The sequence below is a fragment of the Caretta caretta genome, chromosome 10, assembly GCF_965140235.1.
Source record: "Caretta caretta isolate rCarCar2 chromosome 10, rCarCar1.hap1, whole genome shotgun sequence".
Lineage (NCBI taxonomy): Eukaryota > Metazoa > Chordata > Testudines > Cheloniidae > Caretta > Caretta caretta.
Window position 1 is genome coordinate 36,109,517 of NC_134215.1, and position 22,820 is coordinate 36,132,336.

General features: G+C 54.3%; 1 protein-coding gene across 1 annotated transcript in view; it reads right to left on the reverse strand.

Annotated features, from left to right (window-relative positions):
- Nucleotides 1–6,720: 6,720 nt before the first annotated feature.
- Nucleotides 6,721–22,820, reverse strand: part of ABCA3 (ATP binding cassette subfamily A member 3) — an 85,936-nt gene continuing 69,836 nt past the window's right edge. The window contains exons 22-31 of the mRNA XM_048865921.2: nt 22,265–22,484; nt 21,798–21,956; nt 20,525–20,697; nt 19,487–19,621; nt 18,364–18,558; nt 13,540–13,727; nt 12,888–13,058; nt 12,276–12,463; nt 12,056–12,129; nt 6,721–9,976 (exon numbers count right to left, since the gene is read on the reverse strand). Coding sequence (XP_048721878.1) covers nt 9,845–9,976; nt 12,056–12,129; nt 12,276–12,463; nt 12,888–13,058; nt 13,540–13,727; nt 18,364–18,558; nt 19,487–19,621; nt 20,525–20,697; nt 21,798–21,956; nt 22,265–22,484 — 1,635 coding nt within the window. The 3' untranslated portion in view covers nt 6,721–9,844. The remainder of the gene's footprint in view (nt 9,977–12,055; nt 12,130–12,275; nt 12,464–12,887; nt 13,059–13,539; nt 13,728–18,363; nt 18,559–19,486; nt 19,622–20,524; nt 20,698–21,797; nt 21,957–22,264; nt 22,485–22,820) is intronic.

The following is a 22,820-nucleotide window of genomic DNA, read 5'->3' on the forward strand; positions in this document are numbered from 1 at the left end:
AGCGGTCACAATGGTGCACTGTGGGATAGCTCCCGGAGGCCAATACCTTCTAATTGCGTCCACACTAACCCTAATTCGAAACAGCAATGTCGATTTCAGTGCTAATCCCCTCATTGGGAAGGAGTACGGAAATCTGTTTTAAGAGCCCTTTATGTTGAAAAAAATGGCTTTGTTGTGTGACGGGTGCAGGGTTAATTTGATTTAACGCTGCTAAATCCAACAAACTCATAGTGTAGACCAGGCCTTAGATTGTTCCCTCTCTTCTTTGGCCTGTTGAGCTCTTTCCATATCCTTTACGGTGGAGATTGCTAGCTGCCGACAACTTGCCCCTGCCGCTTGTGCCGTCCACATATCCCTTTCTGCCTTTACCTGCTCCAACTCCTGCTTCACTTGCATAGTCTCAGAATTATAATCAGCTTTAGCAGTTTGCCAAGCACAACGAATTTGCCACAGCAACCATGCCGCTGCCCGATCCCTCGTCTTTGAATCCGGATGATAAAGCTCACAATATTTCTGGTATGTATCTTCCTCATCTACCATGGTGTCCCCTGATGAAACTGCCCCTGGGACCCACGGGTCAACACCCTTGGAGTGTGCCAAAGTGGGGGGGAGAATTTTGCCACCTTCCCCTCCTTTGTGGATCTGGGGGGGCTCTTTTCCTTTCTAAACAGCAGCATCAAGTCCAAAATCAGAAAGGGGGAGCAGGCGCCGCACGCACTCTCTACTCCGTGTTGCCCCTTTCCACTAGTGTACCCTATCGGTGGCTGCCCACATTCTCCACCACTAATGTTACCTTTGTTCCCTTTAAAAAAAAAAAAGACCTAGGGTCACACTTGTATTTTTTTTTTTATTACAGTGCCACTGTTGGGTCAGACAGAAAAGGGAAGGAGCTTATTTATACACCACATTCAGATTCACCGCATTCATACCCCCATGAACCCACACATTTACACAGGCGGAGAGCTACCGGAGACAGCATGGGAAGCCAAGAAGCCGAAGCGTGGTAGATCTGGTGTGTCCGCCTGCGGTCACGGACAAGGGCTGGTGAGCAGCTCAAGGAGCAGCAGTTTGTGTGCATGGCTGCTTGCTTTTATTTTGGAACTGGGTGCTCCTGTCATGTACACTGAGTTTTTCTTCTGCAGAAGCCTTCCCAGTCCCTGTTCCTTTCATGCATCTTTTCTTTAGAGCACTCTGTGATTGCCTTCTCAAGGCAGATTATATCAGACACACCTGGCTCCTGGCTCTTTTCTCCTTGCAGTTCCTCTCTTCCCAGTCCCCCATACACTCCCTCGTTCACACCCTCTTATCTTCCACACACACACACTGCCTAGTTCACACTCTCTCTGACTGCGGGATGGGATATTACAAAGCTTGGCAGTTCATATAAGTGGTAACTTGAAAAGGTTGCAGAGCTTGCAAAGGTTACAAAACTTAAAAGGCTCGTAACTGAAGTTACAAAGTTTGCAACAAGGCTGCAGAATGTAATGATACATGTTACAGATCTTACAATCGCATTTGAGTGGAGGCTTTACAGAACAGCTTCCCTTTAAGTGAACGGGTGGGACACACAGGGATCCCACTGCTGCTCTGAGCCAGCTGCTGCAGCAGCAGCCCATCAGTGACTCAGCCAGAGAGCACTGCCAATCCCACCACGCCTGCCAGCTCCCCGTGCAGAGAGCAGCACCGGCCCCACTGTGCCATCCAGGGCCCCAGGCAGAGATCAGCAGCACCCCACCAGCTAGGGCCAAGTTCCACAGGGCCGAGTGTATACAGCCCTGCGTGCAGACACCTCATTAACCAACTGTCTCTTCTCCATCACCTTGTGCATTTGGCCATCCAATGCTCCATTCCCAGCCTGGGCCTGGGAACAGCCTTGCTGTAGGCCTGAGAATAGGCTGGTGACTGCACAACCCAAGGGTGCGTAGCCCAATGGCAGAACGTACCCCTGGGGAGGCTGCAGCCATCACACACTCATGTACACACCCTCTGTGCCCAGGGACAGTGCTGCCTAGTGATTAGTGCGGGGGGGCTGGTAGGCAGGACCCCTGAGTTCTGTTCCCTTTGCTATGGCCCAGGCTCCCCCGCTGGGTAATGCGCTCAGCAGCCCTTGGCTGGCAGGCCCTGGCAATGCAAAGTACTAGATGGGCCAGGCCAGCCCCCAAGTGTGGCGCTAGCTGAGTGACTGGAAAATGCCAGTGCCCTACGGGCTGACTGAGGGGTGCTGGCTCCCTACCAGCCTGCTCTATGCAGCCACAAGCCCCCTTGCTGGGCTCTCCCAGGGCCACCAGCGAGTTGGCGAGTGCTCTGAGCAGCATGAGTGAGGCTCCATATGGCAGAGCCCTCTGTAAGGGACACCATGGGGAAGCTCTAACTGCCCCCAGTGCAAGCCAAATGCTGTGGGCTGGCACACAGGGGGCTCTGTGATGGGGAGGAATCAGGCTGTGGAATAAGAGGCCGATGCCTCGGAGGGTCCCCTGCAGCCATGAGCCAAAGTGGTTTGTGGAGGCAAAGCCACCTAGCAGAGGGGAACCCCGTGGTTCAGCTTAGCAGACGTTTGCCTTTGGAAGAGACCTCACACCAGTCAGTTACAGCCTCAAGAGCTGGACTCTAGACCCTGCTCTGCCTATGACCTGCTGTAAGGTCCTGGCCCTGTTGAGTCACCTCGTTACACCTCCAATTCCCCTCCCACTGTGTGGGGCTGGTCCATTGAGCCTGTTAGCTCCGGGGGAAGGGACTGGGTCCCCCTGTGCAGTGACAGCACCAGAAGACTGAGTGCAGACAGGGGCTCTGGCTACGGCTCTAACACACATAATGAGCCAACAGGAGGCAAGTGGGGAGCATTTTGCTTCCCTATTTTCTCACACCCAAATCTGCACTTTGATTCAGTCAATGAAACGATTCCTTGATACAAATCCAGTGTCAGTCAACCCCCTTCCCGCTAATTATCCAATGCAGACCCCGTGGCCCAAATCCTCTCCAGGGCACCTTGGGCTGGGGAGGAGGATTGCACCTGAGGTCACTGAGTGCTCACACTGCCCCCATCAGAACACACCGACACTGAGGACACCTCTACATCACAGACGTAAGTTACAGTCACTGCAGCAATTACTGTGGGTTTTCACCTCCACACTGCTCTCCTTCTGGGGCTGGTGCGTATCCTCACTAGGAATTCTTCCACCCACTTAAAAAGGGCAGCATGGGGGGCTGCCAGCTCCTGGGCTCTCCGCTCTGTGTGCAGCTCCCCACTGCCTGGCAGCTACTTGGCTCCTGGCAGGGAGCTCTGCACCTGGAGCCTGGGTGGCAGCCAGGCTCCCAGCGGGGGAGTCTGAGGGGAGCAAGGCTCTAGCTGGAGCCTCCCACCCACCCCAGGGTGACAGCCTGAGTTGTGAGCGGGGTGAAAGGTTGACAACAGGGAACTTACTAGCCTTTCTTGTCAATTTCACAGCTCCAGCAGGGACCCGTGAAATTGACAAGAATGACAGCCAACAGCCCCTGTAAGTAAGGCAGTGTCTAGTCGCCCTAGGTCTCTTGTGGAGGTGGAGTTATGTCAGTGTAGTAGGGCACTTACATAATTAGGTTGATATAAGCTGCCTTACATCAACCTACCTGTGTAGTGTAGACCGGGCCTGAGTCACTAAAACTCCCCGCTTCCACACTTTCTGGCTGGCGGGGGGACAACCAACAACACGCAGCTGTTCACCCTGGGAGTTGCTCTTTACAGGCAAGTAATGGGAGGTGGCACTGGTAGGAAAATCCAGTTGATTTCTAAGATGGGACAAGCTTCACCGCTGCAGCCGACTGGCACGCAAACGGCCATCCAAGAGCAACAAGCCTTAGCACATGACATGGTCTCACGTCAACGCCTCCCTCCCACCACTATCGCTCGCCTCCTCTTTACAGTAGATTGGTTTCAAGCAAACCAATACAAAACCAGATCAAAATCAACAAACGCAGAGAATGCCACAGGCAGGAAACAGATACATGGAAACTGGGCATCTGAGTGCTGAGAAACAGCGGGTGGTGGCAAGACATACAGCAGAGAGAGGCACCAGTTCCAGCTCTGGGGCTAACTCAAGCTGCAGTAGGCTTAGCTCCTGGCATTGGATCTCGTTATTATAGTTGGGCTCAATGCTCCAGAGACCTCTGGAGCTCTGCTTAACCCTATGCACTGTGAGCAGATCCACTGACCTCTGGGAGGCTGCACACCCTGCCTCAAATTAAGCCCAGCCATAAGCCTCTGCAGAATCAGGGGGCGTTCTTAAATAAGCAGGAGAAATTGTGACAGCACCAGGGGGTGACCATTCCAAGCACTGACTCGAAGGCAACGTTCTGCTGAGAACGGATCCTCAGCACTCACATGCCTGGGGGTGGTTTGGTTTTGTAACGAAAACAAGATCACAGCCATTTATTCAAACATTGAGCTTAAAAACATGCCGAACCTTTATTTTAACTGGTAACCTAACTTTTTTTCCAGGTCGGTTCCAGTTCAGCAGGCAGGACAAAATTAGGGTTCAGGTTCAGTTCCGGTTCCACTCCTGGGCTGGAGGGAGCCGAGCTGACAAGCTTGGGAAAATTGCCTTCCAGAAACAGACCTAACACACACGCTCCTACACACAGGTAACAGCTACGGCCTGCAGGTCACGCTGTGGGCACGAAGCAAGTGCTCAGGCTCCAGGTCTGTGTTTTGCAAAAAAAGGGAGGGGCGGGGGTATTTATTGCACTGGGCAAACATGATTCAAAAGGATTGAAAAAGGGAGATCCAGTTCCTTGAACTATGAAGGGCAGAATTGCTGTGTGGAGCTTTCTTGCTGCAGATGGGGAGGGGGTTAAAACTCAAAGCACATCAGAGACACTTCCAAGAGCAAGGAAGGTAGGTTTGATGCAAAGCACAAACCAAGAGCAAACTGAAATGGAAAGGAGAGTGCTGGGGTACACAGACCCCAACCTGCTGAAGCCAGGCCTTGCACGTATGTTCTCTTTGGTTGAAATCGCACCCCACTGAAGTTTTGCCATTGACTGCAATCAGGGCAGGATTCCACTCCCAAATCCAGCTGGTGCTCTAGCTTACACTATGGAGACTTTTCAATAACGTAGGCTTTAGAATCTGATTTTATGGCAAGTCAGCCCCACATGAAGCCAATGAATCCTGTATTTGCAACAAATGCATGGGGTCACCAGGATCCTGACAATTTCTTAGCCAACAGGCGCTGACAGGTCAGAGAAAATGTCCCTAGAATCATAAATTAGGGTTGGAAGAGACCTCAGGAGGTCATCTAGTCCAACCCCCTGCTCAAAGCAGGACCAACACCAACTAAAGCATCCCAGCCAGGGCTTTGTCAAGCTCAGCCTTAAAAATCTCTAAGGATGGAGATTCCACCACCTCCCTAGGTAACCCATTCCGGTGCTTCACCACCCTCTTAGTGAAATAGTGTTTCCCAATATCCAACCTAGACCTCCCCCACTGCAACTTGAGACCATTGCTCCTTGTTCTGTCATCTGCCACCCCTGAGAACAGCCAAGCTCCATCCTCTTTGGAACCCCTCTTCAGGTAGTTGAAGGCTGCTATCAAATCCCCCCTCACTCTTCTCTTCTGCAAACTAAACAAGCCCAGTTCCCTCAGCCTCTCCTTGTAAGTCATGTGCCCCAGCCCCCATCATTTTCCTTGCCCTCCGCTGGACTCTCTCCAATTTGTCCACATCCTTTCTGCAGCGGGGGGCCCAAAACTGGATGCAATACTGCAGGTGTGGCGTCACCAGTGCCGAATAGAGGGGAATAATCACTTCCCGCGATCTGCTGGCAATGCTCCTACTAATGCAGCCCAATATGCCGTTGGCCTTCTTGGCAACAAGGGCACACTGCTCACTCGTATCCAGCTTTTCATCCACTGTAATCCCCAGGTCCTTCTATGCAGAACTGCTGCTTAGCCAGGCCAGAGATTTCCCCTACACAGTTGCAGTGACAATTTGCTGCCACTGTAGACAGCAGCCACTTCAGAGTCCCCTCTCAGCCATGTCACAGCATTGGGGGTTTAGGGACAGTGCCAAGGCAAAATGAAAAGATCTTTAGTCTGAAACCTGTAAAGCTTGCACGGGAAAGCTGCCTGTCACAGAGACACACTGCAATGTCAGACACCACACTGTAATCACATCTTTGCCCCCTGTTGTCCCACAGAATTTGGGACAGCCCCAGGGATTTTTGGGAGTGGGGTCGGAGAATAAAAAAAGCAGTTTACTCCAGCAGGGCAAGGGTTAATCACAAAAACACACATGGGTTCCTGTCCACACCAGCAATAATCAACCTGCCACTGGGAAACATTCTTTCCTGGCCTGATCCAGCTTCCACTCACGTTTTCCCATGGACTTCAAGAGGAGCAGGATGGGGCCCTTCCTGCTTAGCGGTTGTACAACTGCAGGACAGCTGGATCGCCCAGCACCTGACTGGGCAGGTGCCCACCGTTTGCTGTATCAACATAAGGACTTTGGGGTATCCAGGCCTCCCAGCCCATGGATCCCTTAGCACCAGCTCCCATTGATACTGCCATTGCAGTCAGGTTCAAGCGGGAGCAGGACTGGCCTTTGGTAGTGAGAGCTGCCGATTCACTGAATCTACTACATGTGCTCAGCACCCCCAGGGTTTGATGGGTCCAAAGCTTCCCCACTTTCCAGGCACCCGAGCCCTTGTGTGCACGCCTGGCGAGTGAATAATAAAACTGACACATGCCCCAGTGAAGAGCCAGAGCCATTCTTAGTACAGTAACATGGTGCACCACCGTAGTAACATTAGGGGGAATGGAACAGAAAAGGGGCTGGTTACAGGAAAAAAAGTTAAACCTCCCCAATGACATGACCACTCAAACGGAATCTGCACCCCACCCCTAAATATTAGTTCCTTATGTGCAATTGTGTGTGTAGCTATAGTGCAATATCTCAGCTCTGCCCTGATCATGGAGCGGTCAGACAGACGGAGCTAGTCACCAGCATGGGAATCAGACTGGGATATAGGCAAAGGAGAGAGAACCGAGACACCCCAGACATATCACCAGCTGCTCCCGCAGCCTCTTCAGCTGGCGCTTCTACACAGGGACAGCTCTGCAAGCCGGAGAGCCCGATCCTGCCCGCTGTCACTGGTCACTTCCACGGCATGCTGCAGGATCGGGCCCACGGCAGGGTGAGGGACATGCAAGCTGTGCAGGGAGCGCAATGGTGCCCGCTGTGGGGGCAGTTTGCCATTGCTAGGGAGGTACCAAGGCAAGGCTGAGTGGAGAGGGGTCCCAGGCAGGACATATTTGGATCCAGAGGTCACCCACCTCCATGGAGTGCTTTCGGGAGAGAGCAGGGAGAGGGCCCCACACTGCCCCTCTACTAGAAGCACTGGTGTCAGACCAATCTGGGCTCCTATCGGAAGCCCTGCAGCCAGGGTGTTTGGATTCACTACGCCAGGGCAGCCCATTGTAAAAAAAAACACTGAAGGAACTAAAAGCATGCAGTCTTGCATGGTAACCCCATGAACCGGTCCAGGGAATCCCACCTCCTTCTCCCAGCCCTCGGTTTGCCTCCGTCCCCTCTGCCATTTAGACTGTAAGCTCTTCAGGGCAGGGATGTGGCTATTCCTTGACCACCAAACGCCATGCCCTGTCTGGGCGCTATGTAGAGGCCAGACTCACACCAGTTACGATCAGCATGTGGATCTGAACGAGCCAGAATCTGGCTTCCCTTGGAGGGAATGGGATACTGCCTCAGCTCACGACAGAGATCAGCCGTGCCCTGTACCCCACAGGGCGCTCTGCATGGAGGTTCCACTGAAGATCACACCGTGCCGCAGGTTGGGAACCACGACACGGGGTCTTCCACCAACAGGCAGCCTTTCAGGGGGCGGAGGAGGAGGAGCTTTTTCCCCTTTCAGTGGCATGTCCCTGGCCTCCCGGGGTGGTTTTTGGTGAGCTAGCTGGCAGCATACGCAGGGCTCAGTGCTGAGCTGATGCTCGTTGCAGCAGGTGCTGTGCAAGTCCGACAGGCAAATACTGTGCCCGTTGGCACAGACAGGCCCATGCTGACCTCAGGATGGGATCTGGCGTGGCCTGGAGCCTACTGAATAGGATCACCAGGGTTCCCTTGTTCCACACTAAGTCCTTACTGGGACAGTCTACCTGCACCCCCAGAATTTACTCTGTGGGGCGTGTGCACTGGGGGAGGGGACACAGACAGATGGGAATATAACTTCACTGCCTTGGTCTGGACCATGCGTCAGGGAAGGTTCTCTCCAGCCACACCCACAGGGTCTATACTACAGCTCCAGAGCCAACCCTTCCCGGACAGCTCTGCAGCGCATCACCCACGAGTTGTGCCCACAGATCGCTCTCTAGGGTGCCCCTCTAGAACACAAGTGCTCGCTCTACGCGGGCTGCGGCCCCAGTGCTGGGCATGGCGGGTGTTTAACCCTGGAAGCCCAGAACAGTTGTTAAACGCTGGCCGTGAAGGATGTAAGTGCAGGCCATACAGTGAACTCAGAGCACCTGTGAGCGCATGCCGGCATGGCTCCTTCCCTTGTTAGCAGGCAGGATGGTCTCTGAAGGGGGCGACTGTTGTATCTGATAGCTGCTCCCTGGGCAGTGGGGGTCTCACATCCTCCCAACACAGAGCATGCCTCGTACTGACGGCTGTGCGCCAGGACAGCGTGCGATCGCTGCAGCCCAGCTCAGTATGGAACGCAGCTCTCCCCGGTGTCAAGTCAGAACAGGACAGGCTGTTAGGAGGCTTAAAGAGAGAGTGAACAGCTCCATCCCCCTTAGCAGCCACTGGCCGCCCCACCCGGGGGCGGAATGGACGGAAGATTCATTGGCAGGGCCTGGCGCATGAACAGTGGCTTCTTTCCATCTAAACACCAAGGGCTCCCCTGGAGGATAATCCCCAACAGATCCCAACGACGCAAGTGAAGTGCTGGCTCTAAGCTACGTGACAGCGTCCCCTTAGATCCCAGCAAGCCCTGACGGAATACATTTCGACATGCGTGGGTCCCAAAGCCAGGTCCTTATGCCAGTGCATTTCTGGGTGGATGAGGCACGTGCAGGGATGTGGCACACTGATGAGGGGACCCTCTGGAAAGGTGTCGGGAGAGTTCCTCCTGTTCTCAGCTACGACACAAACCTGTCTCATGCTGCTGCCAACGTGGAACGAAGCAGCTCTCCAGAAGGATGCACGGGGCCTGCTCCTGCTCCTTGTAAAGCCAGAGAGACTCTGCCTGCAACTGCAAAGAGCAGGATCAGGTGCCCACCTCTGTGCTGGTGCCCCCTTCCCCTGCATTTTGATGCCGTGTCTATGGATGGGAGTGAACGCTGAGCAGTGACGGTCTCTCACACTCAGGAGTGTGCTGCCAGCACCCCACACAGACGCGTGCAAGGATCGGTGACAAGGACACCCGCCCCCGATCATTCGATACAAGGATTCCCCCCTTCGATGGAGCAGAGCAGCCGTGGTGTAGAGATGAACCCTGGACTCCAGTGGCTCGGTAGTTCCCTTGGCTGCTCCCCCGTCGCTGAGCACCGTCCTCTCTTCGGCTGGTTTAAAGATGGGAAGGGGGGAGTAAAATTCTGAAGTTTCCCCAAAAGGCAGAAGTTGGAGACCTTCTTCACCGCCTGTGCTTTGCACACCCCCCATCCCATGCTCCTTATGACCCCTGCACTGAGGAGCAGACAGGATGCCTCCTCCCCCCACCCCAACACACCCTGGTCAAAACTTTCTGACATTTATACATTATTTAAGACACGCTGATAATATAAATTACTGTCTCTATATATACTATGTATAGGCAGCAGGTCAGTCCAGGAGGGGGGCCGGTGGGTTTCTGTTCATTTCCCTCGCTCCTCTGTGCAGTGCTGGAAGCGGGTGAAGCTCATGAAGACCTGCTCCAGGGAGATCTGGCTGACAGAATAATCCTCCACGTGGAACTTCTCTTTGGCTCTCTCCAGCGCCCCGAAGACCTGAGGGGAAGGCACAAGAGGCCGGGTGGGACTCTCTGGACTGCATTATGAGAGAGGTCAGATCAGGCATCTCTATCTACACAAGCCTCGCCTAAGTACCTGGGTGCAGGGCTGGGAGTTCACTTTGCAGGCTTGGTTCCTAACTTGCAGGGATGCCCAGGAGCCCCAGTAAGGGTGGCATGTATCCCGTGGCACAGCACCAGCTCCAGGCACCGCTGCACTCCGACAGGGGTCGCGGGAGGAGAACCTTGCTTGTGGTACCACCTGCTGGTCAAATGGCAGGAGTGGATGGGTTTCCACAGGAGCTGGGGCTGACTGTCCTGACCTGGCAGGGGGGTTGCTGGGGCTCAAGGTGGAGGGTGTTTCATGAAGAGTCTGCCTCTTTAAAGAACACGTTCCTGGGCTGGAAATAACTGGGTTGCACAGTTCACTGAAACCCAAGGCAAGCGGCTCAGGCCAGGACAATCTGCATGGCGCAGCCCGTGCAAACTGCATCCCACAGCGCTTTTGAGCTCAGCAAGCGGATCAGGAAGACAGGAGAGAGTCAGAGCGAGGGGGAAGGGGGAACAGAGGCTCTCAGATAAGATTGACAAGACAGAGAGTCAGCATGACTGAGACTGTTCCAGATGGAGAGCTGCAAAGAAGGCGGCTCTCACACCAGTAGCAGAGACATGGCCCGAAGGGCTAGGTTGGTGGCAAGTCCAAGGCAAACAGGAGCAGAGGGAAGAGAAATGGGGGCGGGGCAATGGGTGTATGCGACAGAGTCATGCTTCCAGGAGCCTTCGATGTGCTGGACCTGGGAGCTGCAACAGGCAGGTGAGAGGAGATGAAGGGGGACACAGTGCCCAGGGACGAGGGTTAGGGGAAGGGGAGACAAGTGGCAGTGAGAGCTAAGAGAGGGACGGGGGAAGCACTTCTCACCCAGGACGGTCAGCTACACTGAAGCAGAGGTTTCCATGCGCAGGACCAGCAGGGGGCATGGGCAGCAGGGCGAGTCACTCCAAGGCATTTGGGGTTGCCCCGCCCGCAGCAGAGCTCCCTCGGAGCTGCAGCGCTCAGCAACCCCCAGCCCAGCCAGGCTGGCTTGGCTGTTTCTGGGGCAATCATTTTTGCCAAAAGAAATCTGAAAGCCCCCAAAAAGGGAGACATTTTGCCCAAGCCAAGGAGGAAACATCAGTTCCAGAGACACTCAGTCAGGGCGAGCTGCCCCAGCCATGGCACCTACTGGGCTGAGAGCCAAAGGCTGTGATCACCCACAAGCTCTCAGTGCTGCCCAAGGGGGATGGTACAACCGCTGCGGGCACCCAGAGTCCAGCCGCTAACGCCCGGCCCAGCGCTGCCCAAGGAGGATGGTACAACCGCTGCGGGCACCCAGAGTCCAGCCGCTAACGCCCGGCCCAGCGCTGCCCAAGGGGGATGGTACAACCGCTGCGGGCACCCAGAGTCCAGCCGCTAACGCCCGGCCCAGCGCTGTCCAAGGGGGATGGTACAACCGCTGCGGGCACCCAGAGTCCAGCCGCTAACGCCCGGCCCAACGCTAGCAGGGCCTTTGGCCGCACCCACATACACTGGTATTTCTTTATTGTAGCAGCTTTGTCACAGCACTGAGTTGGGTGGGGGACACCACTGACTCGTTCCTAACTATTCTAGGGAGATTTGAAGCCCTTCTGAAATAGTGCCCCCTCCAGTTACCCATCTGCTCTGGGACAAAAATCAGCTTAAAAAACAACCGGTGAGAGGGAAAGCCAGAAAGATGAGCATGGAGAGTAGGGGCAGGGAGAGGAGCTGAAGCTATTTTTAAATCAGTGACTTCTGATGGCCTGGATTTCAAACAGACAGTGTCTCTTTAAACAGACACCAGTAAACGAACATCAGTGGCCTGGTGGACATGCATGTTAAAGCAAAGCCCAGCTGGAACGGATGGATAATCCCAGCTGGAACGGCAACCAAATGACCAGGGGCATCCAAGCCCCTCCATTCACTCCCTGCTTCGCTCCAGTGCCTCTTGTGTCTGCTATGGAAAGGGAGAAGCCCGGGTTGGCCTGGGACAGATGCTAGCAGCCTCTGGCCTGCCCTCACCTGTGCCCAGCTGAGGTTCTTGTTGGTCAAGTGATAATGGACCATGCCTTGGTGCTCGTGCTTCAGGACGCTCCCTGGGGGAGACAAGCAGAGGTTAGCGCTGAGTTAGGAGACTGCAGGCGACATGCGCATGCAGGGGTGCAAACAGGGCGCGCTGCCGAGCCCCACCCCTAGGGCTCCCCAGCATGAACGGGGGCCACGTCCCAGTGAGGGGCTGTACCTGGAAACATCTTCTCCACAAAGGCCTTGAACACCTGCATGTCGCCCTCCTCCTCGGCCCTGGTTTTTGCCAGCAGGGTGTATCCGCTGCCGAACTTGCTCTTCAGGTGCTGGGGGCTGCCCAGGCATTTGAACTGCCCGTTCACCATGATGGCCAGCCTGGTGCACAAGGCCTCGCACTCTTCCATGCTGCAGAGAGGAGAACAGAGCCATGGAAAGGAGGCGACCCCGAAGCGACGATGCTGGAACATCCGGGGGTGTTGCTGCCTGGGACTGGGGCCAGGCACGGGAACCTGCTCTTCACCCACGTGGGAGGTGGGATGCCAGCTCCCCTGTCCCTGCCCCTGCTCCGCAGGCCAGATGCCGTGGACAGAGCTGAGTGGGTTACACTGCGAAGGACTGCGCACTGCTACCATTGCAATAGTCATTCAGCAGGTGCCACGAACACTTGCCCGTGCAATACAGCTGGGTGCTTTGGGATACAGGGAGCAAGGGCTAGTCCATTGCAGGGAACCTCTCAACCAGCCAGCCCCGCTCCTTCCCCTCCACACCCCCCACTTCCTCCTCCTCCCTCTCCCCACTGGAGCCCAGGAAGGAAAGGGGCACCAGGCACCTGTGGGAGGTGATGATGATGGATTTCCCGCATTCTCGTGTCCTGGTCACGGCATCCCAGAGCAGGCGCCGGGCCACAGGGTCCATGCCAGTGGAGGGCTCATCCATGAAGATCACTGGAGGCCCGCCGATCAGGGCAACGCCAGCGCTCAGCTTCCGCTTGTTGCCACCGCTGCAAGGGAGGGACCGACAAGAGAGGCAAATTTTAAACTAGCTCTGGGAGAACTAGGCTGGGAGAGCATCGTGCACAGCTCTCTGGGATGCCGAGCTGTCTGGGCTATGCCTGGGTGGGGACAAACCTGGGGCTGCAGTCCCCAGGAGGGAAGCTGGGGCATCTCCTCGAACCATTCCCCCCCCAGCTATAAAAGGTAATAGTTCGCACAACCTCAGTGCCCTGCGGTGCATTTACCTGCACAGTCCCTTCAGGCAGGGAAAGTTTCTCCATTTGACAGATGGCAAAGCCCAGGCAGAGACAGGGAGGCTGGCCAAAACCTCTCAGCAAGCCTGTGGCAGAGTTGGGACTAGATCTTAGCTCTTCTGATTCCCAGCCCTGAGCTTTAGTCACTCGGCCAGGCTCCCGCGGGCACTCAGGTTTCCAATCCCACCCACAGAGCCATGTCTGGGCACAGAAGGCCTCCGGGTCTCCGTCTCACCTGTAGGACCTCACTAGCTTGTCCGCGTGGGGCTCCAAGAGCAGCCCTCGCAACATGTTCTCCACGCAGCTGCCGATGTAGCGCTCGGGAATCCCCCGAAGCCGGGCATACAGGCTCAGTGTCTCCCGCCCCGTCATGTGATCCAACAGGGCATCAAACTGAGGGCAGTAGCCAATCCGCTGCTGGACCTTGGAGCAAAGGCAGGCCAAAAAAAATAAGCCAAGAGCGAGGGGCTGATTTCACTGAGATCACCAGCAGGAGGAGCTTTGTTCTTGCCACAAAGACTCCTTCCAATACTAATTGTTTTACATTAATTACATCGGTGGGTAGATTCAGACCACAACAGCCCTGAATGTACTGGGTCTCCAGACAGACAGACACCCCTGTCTGAAAGGGCCTTATGACTAAAAGATCTTCTAACCAGCCTGTAGGATAATGAGTCATGACAAGCCACAGAGCTGCTAGCTACGTAAGATGGCTAGCTAACCAGAGCACGGGTGGCTGGTGCTTGCCAATTCCTACACAAGCTTCCTGAACTGCTAGTCTGATAACACCATACTACTCTATTCAGATCCTCTGTGTGTGGCTCAATTCAGCTGGCTGCGGCTACCAGGAAAGAAAGCTACACTATGTCAGGGGTGGGGAAACTACGGCCCGTGAGCCGGATCCAGCCCGTCAGGCCCCACGCTGCTCTCAGAAGCAGCTGGCACCACGTCCCTGCAGCCTGGGGGGGGGGGAAGGAAGGGGCAGGCAGAGGGCTCCGTGCATTGCCCTTGCCTTCAGGCACCGCCCCCGCAGCTCCCATTGGCTAGGAACAGGGAACCGCAGCCAATGGGAGCTTCGGGGGAGGTACCGCAAGAGCAGCACATGGAGCCCTGTGCCCCCCCCGCCAGGGGCCGCACAGGACCGTGGTGCCGGCCGCTTCCCAGAGCGGAGCAGTGCAGAATGGGGCAAGGGCAGGCAGGGAGCCTGCCCTGGCCCCGGTGTGTGCTGCTGCCACCCCAGAGCCACTTTCAGGCTCCAGCCTGGTGCCGCTTGCCTAACCCCTCCTGCATCCCGCCCCCCAACTCCTTGCCTGCACCTTGCACCCCTCTTGCACCTCAACCCTCTGCCCTGAGTTCCCTGCTGCAGCCCGCACCCCAATCCCCTGCTCTAAGCGCCCTGCTACACCCTGCACTCCTCCTGCACCCCAACTCCCTGCCCTGAGCCCTCGCCACACCCTGCACCCCAACCCCCTTCCCTGAGCTCCCTCATACATCCCACACCCCTCCTCTGCCCCAATCCCTTGCCCTGAGCCCATTCCTGCACACCGCACCCCCTCCCACACCCTGCACCCCAAGCCCCTGCCCCAGTCCTGCATACAATTTGTGGCCCTCAGCCCAAAAAGTTTGCCCACTCCTGCTCTATGTACTGCCTGGCAATAAGCAAGAGGAGAAACTGGTCACTCAGAGAGCTCAAGTGGGCACCATGCAAAGTTACTCTCTGTACAGAACATCTGGTATCTTGCTCCCCAAATCCTCACTTGCAAGAGTGACATTTGCACCAGACTCCTATGGCCTGATCCCCAGCATTAGTTTCTGCTGGCTAGCTTTTCAGGTCTTAACTCTGTGTTCCCTCTCCCAAATCAACACCATCTGCAAACCAGAGCCCAGAGATATGAACACCTAGCTGCGACACCGGCTTCAGAGTGACAGAAACAAGATCGCAAGCTCCTAGCCAGTTTTATTCTGCAGCTGGCCCTACAGATTCAGTGTCTGTGCAGAGGGCGCTGTGCTCCCTTGTGTCTGCTGCTTCCCAAAGAGGGGCTGCTAGGGGTGAGAGACAGGGAGAAGAACTAACTAACGTGGGGAAAGGGACAGGACAGAAAACCTCACTGGAACTTTGTCAGGATTCGAGGAGAGCCCTCAAAAGCGATCCCCAATGTCAAGGTGGATTGTCTTGGGGAAGGAATTGTTAACGTGCCTGGAGCAGCAGTACCATGTATTGGCATCCACCCACTGACGTGTCGGAACCTAAATGATCATGGCCCATTCTCAGGATTCTCTTCACGGCTACCAGATGCTTAGTGAACAAGAGAAACACTGCTGCTTTGGCTGACACCATTTCCTCACTAACATTTCCTGAAAGCCAACCAAGATGGACAGACAAAGGCCAGCTCATCCCATTTAGGGACTAGAGGTCCAGTAGTCTGTCTCACAGCGGTCAGCACCAGCTACTTCAGAGGAAGGTAAAGAAACATGATGGAACAGCCTATCCATAGGGGTGTTTCTCATCGATTCCCCATCAGTTAGTAACTACGTTGTCCCATAAGGTATCAGGGCTTCGATCCCTTCTGAATAATTTTAACCCTCTCGAATCTAACTGCAGATGTTCTCATTAGCCATAAAAGGTCTAATACTTGTTTGAATCATGCTAAAATCTCATTGTGTAGCAATGAGTTCAACCAGCTAATTATACATTATGTGAAACATTTCCTGTAACTAGGTTTATTGAATGTGTTGTTGCCTTACAACTCCATTGAGTACCCACCATTCTTTTAAATAGAAATTGTGACAGATATGGCAACTTCCTGCAGTATCCTTAAATTTAATTCAGCAAGGTTTTTCAGGTAACTTGGGATCCATTGCACTAAATGCAGTTTATTGATTATTGTGGGCCAGGACTGTCTGTACCCTTGAGGGGGAGATGGGATGTAAGGCCTGATTGGAGGATATAAGGACTACAATGAACAACATGCCAGAAGAGAATGGACTTTTGACGTGGATTTCCTGGGAAACGTCTAGGGAGAGGGGAATGCAAATTCCCCACCTCTGGTAATGCCAGAACACAGCCTTTGGGAGCTCCGCCCTGAGGAGAGGGCCTTTGCCTGCTGATCCCCTGTTCCCACAAACTGGACATCTGTCATAAATATAAAGGGAAGGGTAACCACCTTTCTGTATACAGTGCTATAAAATTCCTCCTGGCCAGAAGCTAAACACTTTCACCTGTAAAGGGTTAAGAAGCTAAGATAACCTCGCTGGCACCTGACCCAAAATGACCAATGAGGGGACAAGATACTTTAAAAGCTGGAGGGGGGGAACAAAGGGTTTCTCTGTCTGTGTGATGCTTTTGCAGGGAACAGATCAGGAATGCAGCCTTACAACTCCTGTTAAGTTAGTAAGCAATCTAGCTAGAAATGCATTAGATTTCCTTTCGTTTAGTGGCTGGTAAAATAAGCTGTCCTGGATGGAATGTATATTCCTGTTTTTGTGTCTTTTTGTAACTTAAGGTTTTGCCTAGAGGGATTCTCTATGTTTAGAATCTGATTACCCTGTAAGATATTTACCATCCTGATTTTACAGAAGTGGTTCTTTTAATTAAAATTCTTCTTTTAAGAACCCGATTGATTTTTCATTGTTCTTTAGATCCAAGGGTTTGGGTCTGTGTTCACCCGTACAAATTGGCGAGGATTCTTATCAAGCCTTTCCCAGGAAAGGGGGGTGTAGGGCTTGAGGTGATATTTTGGGGGAAGACGTCTCCAAGTGAGCTCTTCCCCTGTTCTTTGTTTAAAACACTTGGTGGTGGCAGCATACGGTTCAAGGACAAGGCAAAGTTTGTACCTTGGGGAAGTTTTTAACCTAAGCTGGTAAGAATAAGCTTAGGACGTCTTTCATGCAGGTCCCCACATCTGTACCCAAGAGTTCAGAGTGGGGAAGTAACCTTGACAACATCAAAGGCCAGACACGTGTAATGAAATAGATGACCTGACCAGGTCACTGTTCTGTGTCAGAGCAAAGGCTGTTACGAACTTGTACCCCCCAGAAAACCCTCTGGGAGGGGTGTGAAAGGCTGACTCCTGCCAGAGCCCTGCTGAAGACGGGGTGATCCCTGGTGAGACCACTAGCAGGTGTGTAGGTTTTTATTGTTTGATTTGGTTTTCTCTCACCTTAAGAATAAATGAGCTGCGTGAGAACTTGTAACTGCTGACAATTCACACCATTACAGATCCCACACGCTGCCTGCCACCAGATCTGTCATGGTGCAGACCAACGGCACAGGTATTCCCACTGTGGTCAACCAAGGGCACCGGCTCCTCAGCCATCACCTCTCTTGGGCGGGGACCTACGTCTCTCTCCTGCCAGACTGGGGCTTTCCTAGGCTGCACAGTTCCGCCCTCTGCAGCGATATCCCCAGAAAACCAGACTGCCTAGGCAGGCCAGCATCTGCGCTTGGTTTCTCTCCAAAGGCTGGGAACAGCTGTGATTGCCAGCAGGGATAAGTTACTGTCGTCAGAGTGCACCATGGAACTTTTGTTCACCTGGCCAGTTAGTGCGCTGTCGATTTACACCTTGGCTTGCCATGCACTAAGTCTTCATGACAAGCCCTAATTTGCATGCTTGTTTTTAGCAGCCCATCTCATGCTGGGTAGCTTAATCCACTTTGAGTACTGTGTGTGGCACGCTTCAAAGAGTGACTGAAGTTATCCAAGTGTTGAACTTGTTTGATCTCTGCCGTTACAGCAAAGGGGGCCAGTGTGTCAAGTAACCAAATTTCACTCAGTGGAGCAGGCTGGCTGGACAAGAAAGCAGCTGGCTCTCTGCATTCTTGGGATCATTATTACAACAGCCTACAGCGCAGCACCCCCAAATCCTGCTTTGGCCCTTCCACGTACTAGACAGACAGCCGCTAACCACACGCACAGAGCCAGAAGCAGCATCATGCGCTTTGAGAATCAAACACAGGGTGCGGAAGCAAGGCTGCTCCCCGCCCTGCCCCTCCAGCAGTGCCCGCCATGGGTGGCGCCCAGACCTCAGCCTTGCCCCTTCACTCGCTGGCGTTCGGTACCTTTTTGATGTTGGCCAGAATGCTGTGGCCGTCCACGTAGGCATCCCCCGAGGTGATGCTCTCGTCGCCCGTTAGCATTTTGAAGGTGGTGGTTTTGCCGGCTCCATTGAAGCCGAGCAGGCCGAAGCACTCCCCTTTGTTGACCGCCAGAGAGATTCTGTCCACAGCTAGCAGGGACTCACTGCTGTTATACACCTGGGAGAACGCAGAGAGCCAGCACGCAGTCACAGGGAGCCTGGGCTGCTTCTGTCTGCCACAGATGCATTACCACTGCTTCCTGACTGGGCGCTGGGCTCCACAGAGGATGCTCAGGGACAGGGCTCAGAAGGAGACCCCAAGAGCCTTGCGACAAATGAAATCCAAGCCCTTGACCTGACGCAGGGCTGAGAACACAGAATTAGATCCCCACCACCCACCCCTGCCCACCACAGCTGTGCCCAGTGTGACAAGGGAAGCTGACCATAATGTGGGCATTTGGCATCCTGAGTGTGAGCAGCGATGGGGCTCAGGCCCCTGTCTCATGGCAGCCAGTGTGCAGGGCCTTACCATGCAGTGCTCAGGATCACAGAATCATAAGACTGGACGGGACCTCGAGAGGTCATCTAGTCCAGTCCCCTGCACTCATGGCAGGACTAAGTATTATCTAGACCATTCCTGACAGGTGTTTATCCAAGCACCCAGGGAAATGACAAGCATGGGCGCCTCACTCCACATCCACCGAAGCCCAGGGCTTTCCTTGGGCACTTTGCAGTCAATGCCTCCCCATGGACATGCCAACAGGACACTCCAAGGACTAACAGCTGCACTCTTTCACCCCAGCGTGCCCAGCAGGGCGTGGTCAGCATGGCCACCTTCACCCTGGTGAGTGGCATTGTGGAACTTGGCATTTGTGCCAAGTTGCTGGGGATACTGCGGGAGGAAAGGCCTGATTTTGCTGCTGTGCAAATGCACAGTCCAGAGGCTGTGCAAACGCTCCCCCGCACGGCTTTGCTAGAACACCTTGAAATCCAGACCTGCAACACCCCTGCTAGAGCTGCAATGGCACAAACCATCCGTGTCCATCCCCTTTAACCTGGGACCCCTGTAGGGATCGGATCTGCAAGGTGCCTGGGCTCCAGCTCACCTTGGTGAGCTCCTTGATGACCAACGGGCTGCTCAGCGATGACAGCAGCTCTGGCGGGGACTCCAAAACTTTCTTTCTCTCATCTGCCACATCCCTGTCTTCCGGCAGCACAGGGATCCTGTTCAGCAGCATTGCCTATGCCGGTGGAACCAGAGGGAGTTACTGGCAGGGGCAGGCGGGCTGCCTTGGGCTGACGGTGGGCAAGCCCCCAACACGGAGAAATGCAATGTTCCGATACACCCTGGATGGATCCTCCCCCCAGCCAACCTGAGGATTGATCCCCCCACCCGGTTGACCCTTCAGCCTAGTTGACTCTAGGAACAATTCTCTGCTCTGCACCACGCCTGACACAGCCCTGGTCGGGGGGGTGGGGGAGGGAAAGAAACCCCCACGCTCAGAGAAGGACAGACCAGTGCTGTGAGCAGTTTAGCCAGGGCTGGAGAAGTCACCCCAGATTACTCCTGCTCTTAGTCAGCAAGAAGATGGGATTTAGAGCAAAGAGCAGGTAGTCTGTGGCTCCGACACAATGACCACACCTCTCACAGGCCTCGTACTCTGTTGAGATTTGGCTTTCTTTCTAAGTCATGCTCTGGGGGGCTTTCCTTACACCAGACTGATGCAAATGCCCCTGAACTGAACGCATATCCCCCAATCCCAATGGTTCCAGATGCTCGGGGACAATCAGGACCAGATCCGAACTGAGTGCTTTGGGTGCAACTCCAGTTTGTATCATCACCCCAAGAGCCAACGGGCCCGATTCACATTTACACCAGTGTCACTTCCCTGACATCAGCAGAGCCGATCAGCAGAGTCTCTACAGGATCGCAAGCACACATGTACCCCCTGCAACACTGGGCCTGGCAGACTTCCTGCTGCACAGGCTTGTGCCCAGGGGCACACGCACAGTAGCCAAACCTGGCAGAGGGGACCATGAGCAGGGCAGTTGCTGGTATGAGTCAAGAAAAGGGCACAGACCATGAAGAAAGAAGGTGGGGGATAGAGGAGACCTGAAACTACAATGCTCAGTCAACAGCTCACCCATTTCCGCCTCCTACTGATGCTGCAGATGAAGGTCCTCAGTCTCCAGAGGAGGTTAGTTTCAATGAGGAAGAGGAGGAGGAGGAAGGCGGTTCCCTGGACACTCAGGGAAGTCAGATATTGCCCAATCCCTGGAGTCTCCCATGAGAAGTAATTCATCTGGTAACTGATATCTGGAAGGGGGGAAAAAAAAAAAAAAAATCAGAGATGAGTCATTCTGCCCTTGGGTGGGAGGGGAGGATTCTCCCTTTTATGTTTTCAGAGTGAATACAGCCAGGGCTTCCCCCCTGCACAGCTCGGCCAGTGCCCCCCCACCCAACCTGCTGCATCCCCTAGCCAGGGCTTCCCCGCCAAGCGGCCTCTCAGCTCGGCCAGTGCCTGCCCGCCCTACCCCGCCCCCCCCCAAACCTGCCACTCCCCCTAGCTAGGGTGTCCCCCGCAGCTAGGCCACTGCCCCTCCTCCGTGCCACCCCCCGTCAGTCAGGGAATGCAAACTGGCAAGGATCCGGTGATGCAGAAAGATGCCTATGAGGACTCACACAAAGACCACTGGATTCTTCACTCTTTGTCCAGAGTTTGCCGAAACCCCACTGTGCCCTTCCCCCTCCCCATTAGCCTTTAACCATCTCCTCATTTCTTGCTTTCCAAACAGACTTCTCAGCTCCACCATCCTAGGGCAGGAGTGGAACCCCAAGGTGCTGGAACCACAGATTTCCCATGCTAAGGTGTCCTGAAGGAGCACTAACTGCAGAAGCCAGGCCTGCCATCCCCAGAGAAACAAGGAGGCAGAGATTCGCCCTTGTTGTGCGTTCACACGTCAGGGACCAAACACCAGTAAGCTTTCAAGTATTTTTCACCTCTCTCCAAGATCCCCCCCGTGAACTCTTCTGTCTTGGCCCATCAATACCATGGCTCTGGGTGACCATGAAGGTTCTAATCGGCTCTCCAGCTCCCCAGGAGCCCAAATGCCAAGTCAATAAATATAATTCCACTTGTCAATTTGCACTAGTTTCCCCAGACGGAGCAGAGCCTCAGGAATACAATTGCACCATGAAGGCACTCAATAGCACCAAATGATACAGAGGGGTGAGCAGCATTCGTAATCCAAATTCCCTCAAATGTCAGCTATGTTCCTTTCTCTCCCCCTAACACCCAACACCTCTCAGAAAAGTCTGCTATGGACACCTGCGCGTGCCATCTTACTGCAAGGTGCGTAGGGATGCTGGACAGTTGTGGGCTGGCGAGCTGAGCAGGGAGCAACTGGGACACTCACTGAATGCTTTGCAGATGATGTTGGCTTCAATGGAAGAGGTGCAAAACTGAATGAACTCGTAGTTCTGGTAAAAGTCACTGATGCACTGGCCCAAGCAGTAGTTGGGCAAAATCAGGAAGATTTTATCCAGGGTTTTGGACAGGTCCATGAGGCCCAGCTCTGAAAGAGAAACAAGATCAGCAGGGCGGACTTCAATGATGGAACCTGCTGTTTCTCCAAGAAAACACAGCGCCAAAACTTCAGAGTTTACAAAGCTAGGAGGGAAAATGAATTGGCACCACGGGGCATGGCAGAAGGAATGAATATGCAGAGATTTCCCTGCTCGCAATTAGCACTGTAGGGTCCCCCAGCAAAGGAACTGAGGAAAACCTCTTTCCACTGGAGGCCAAATCATCTCAGCGTTCTTACCAGGGGGGTGGCTGGGGGTGGGGGGATTCTGTCAGGAGGGCAGTGGGCAGCCCCTTTACCTGGAATGCTCATGATCGTGACCGTGAGGAAGGTGGTCGTGCCAGAGAAGATGTTGAAGATGGTGAGGCGCGTGTAGGCTGTAGCTGCCGCTGAAAAGAAGAAGCTGAGTAGGTACATGAGGGGGATGATGGCCCAGCCGTAGAGCAGGAAGATCAGCATCACATCGACAAGGTGGCTGTCCTGGGTGAAAGCTTTCACATCGAAGGCTTGGAATATCACCTTAGAGACGACATTGAAAGGAGAACCAGCACGACTCCTAGAGTCTCCATCTGAACAGGCCAGACGGCAGGATTGTTAAGCTGTTAGCTAACTCTTCACACACACTGCCAGCTCCCCCCGGGGCCTGGGCAGAGTCAGCTGTCTCATGGAGCGCCCCGCTCCACACAACCCCACCAGCTCCCACCAAGGTATGACAACATTCTCCTTCGAGAAGAAGCCATAGATCGTGATACCGGGAGTAAAGCAACACTGTTTACACTTCACCACCACCACAAGTCTTTCCAGCAGGATTTCTGTAGGCCAGAGATGCAGTTTTTCCTTTTGGTCCTTTATAGT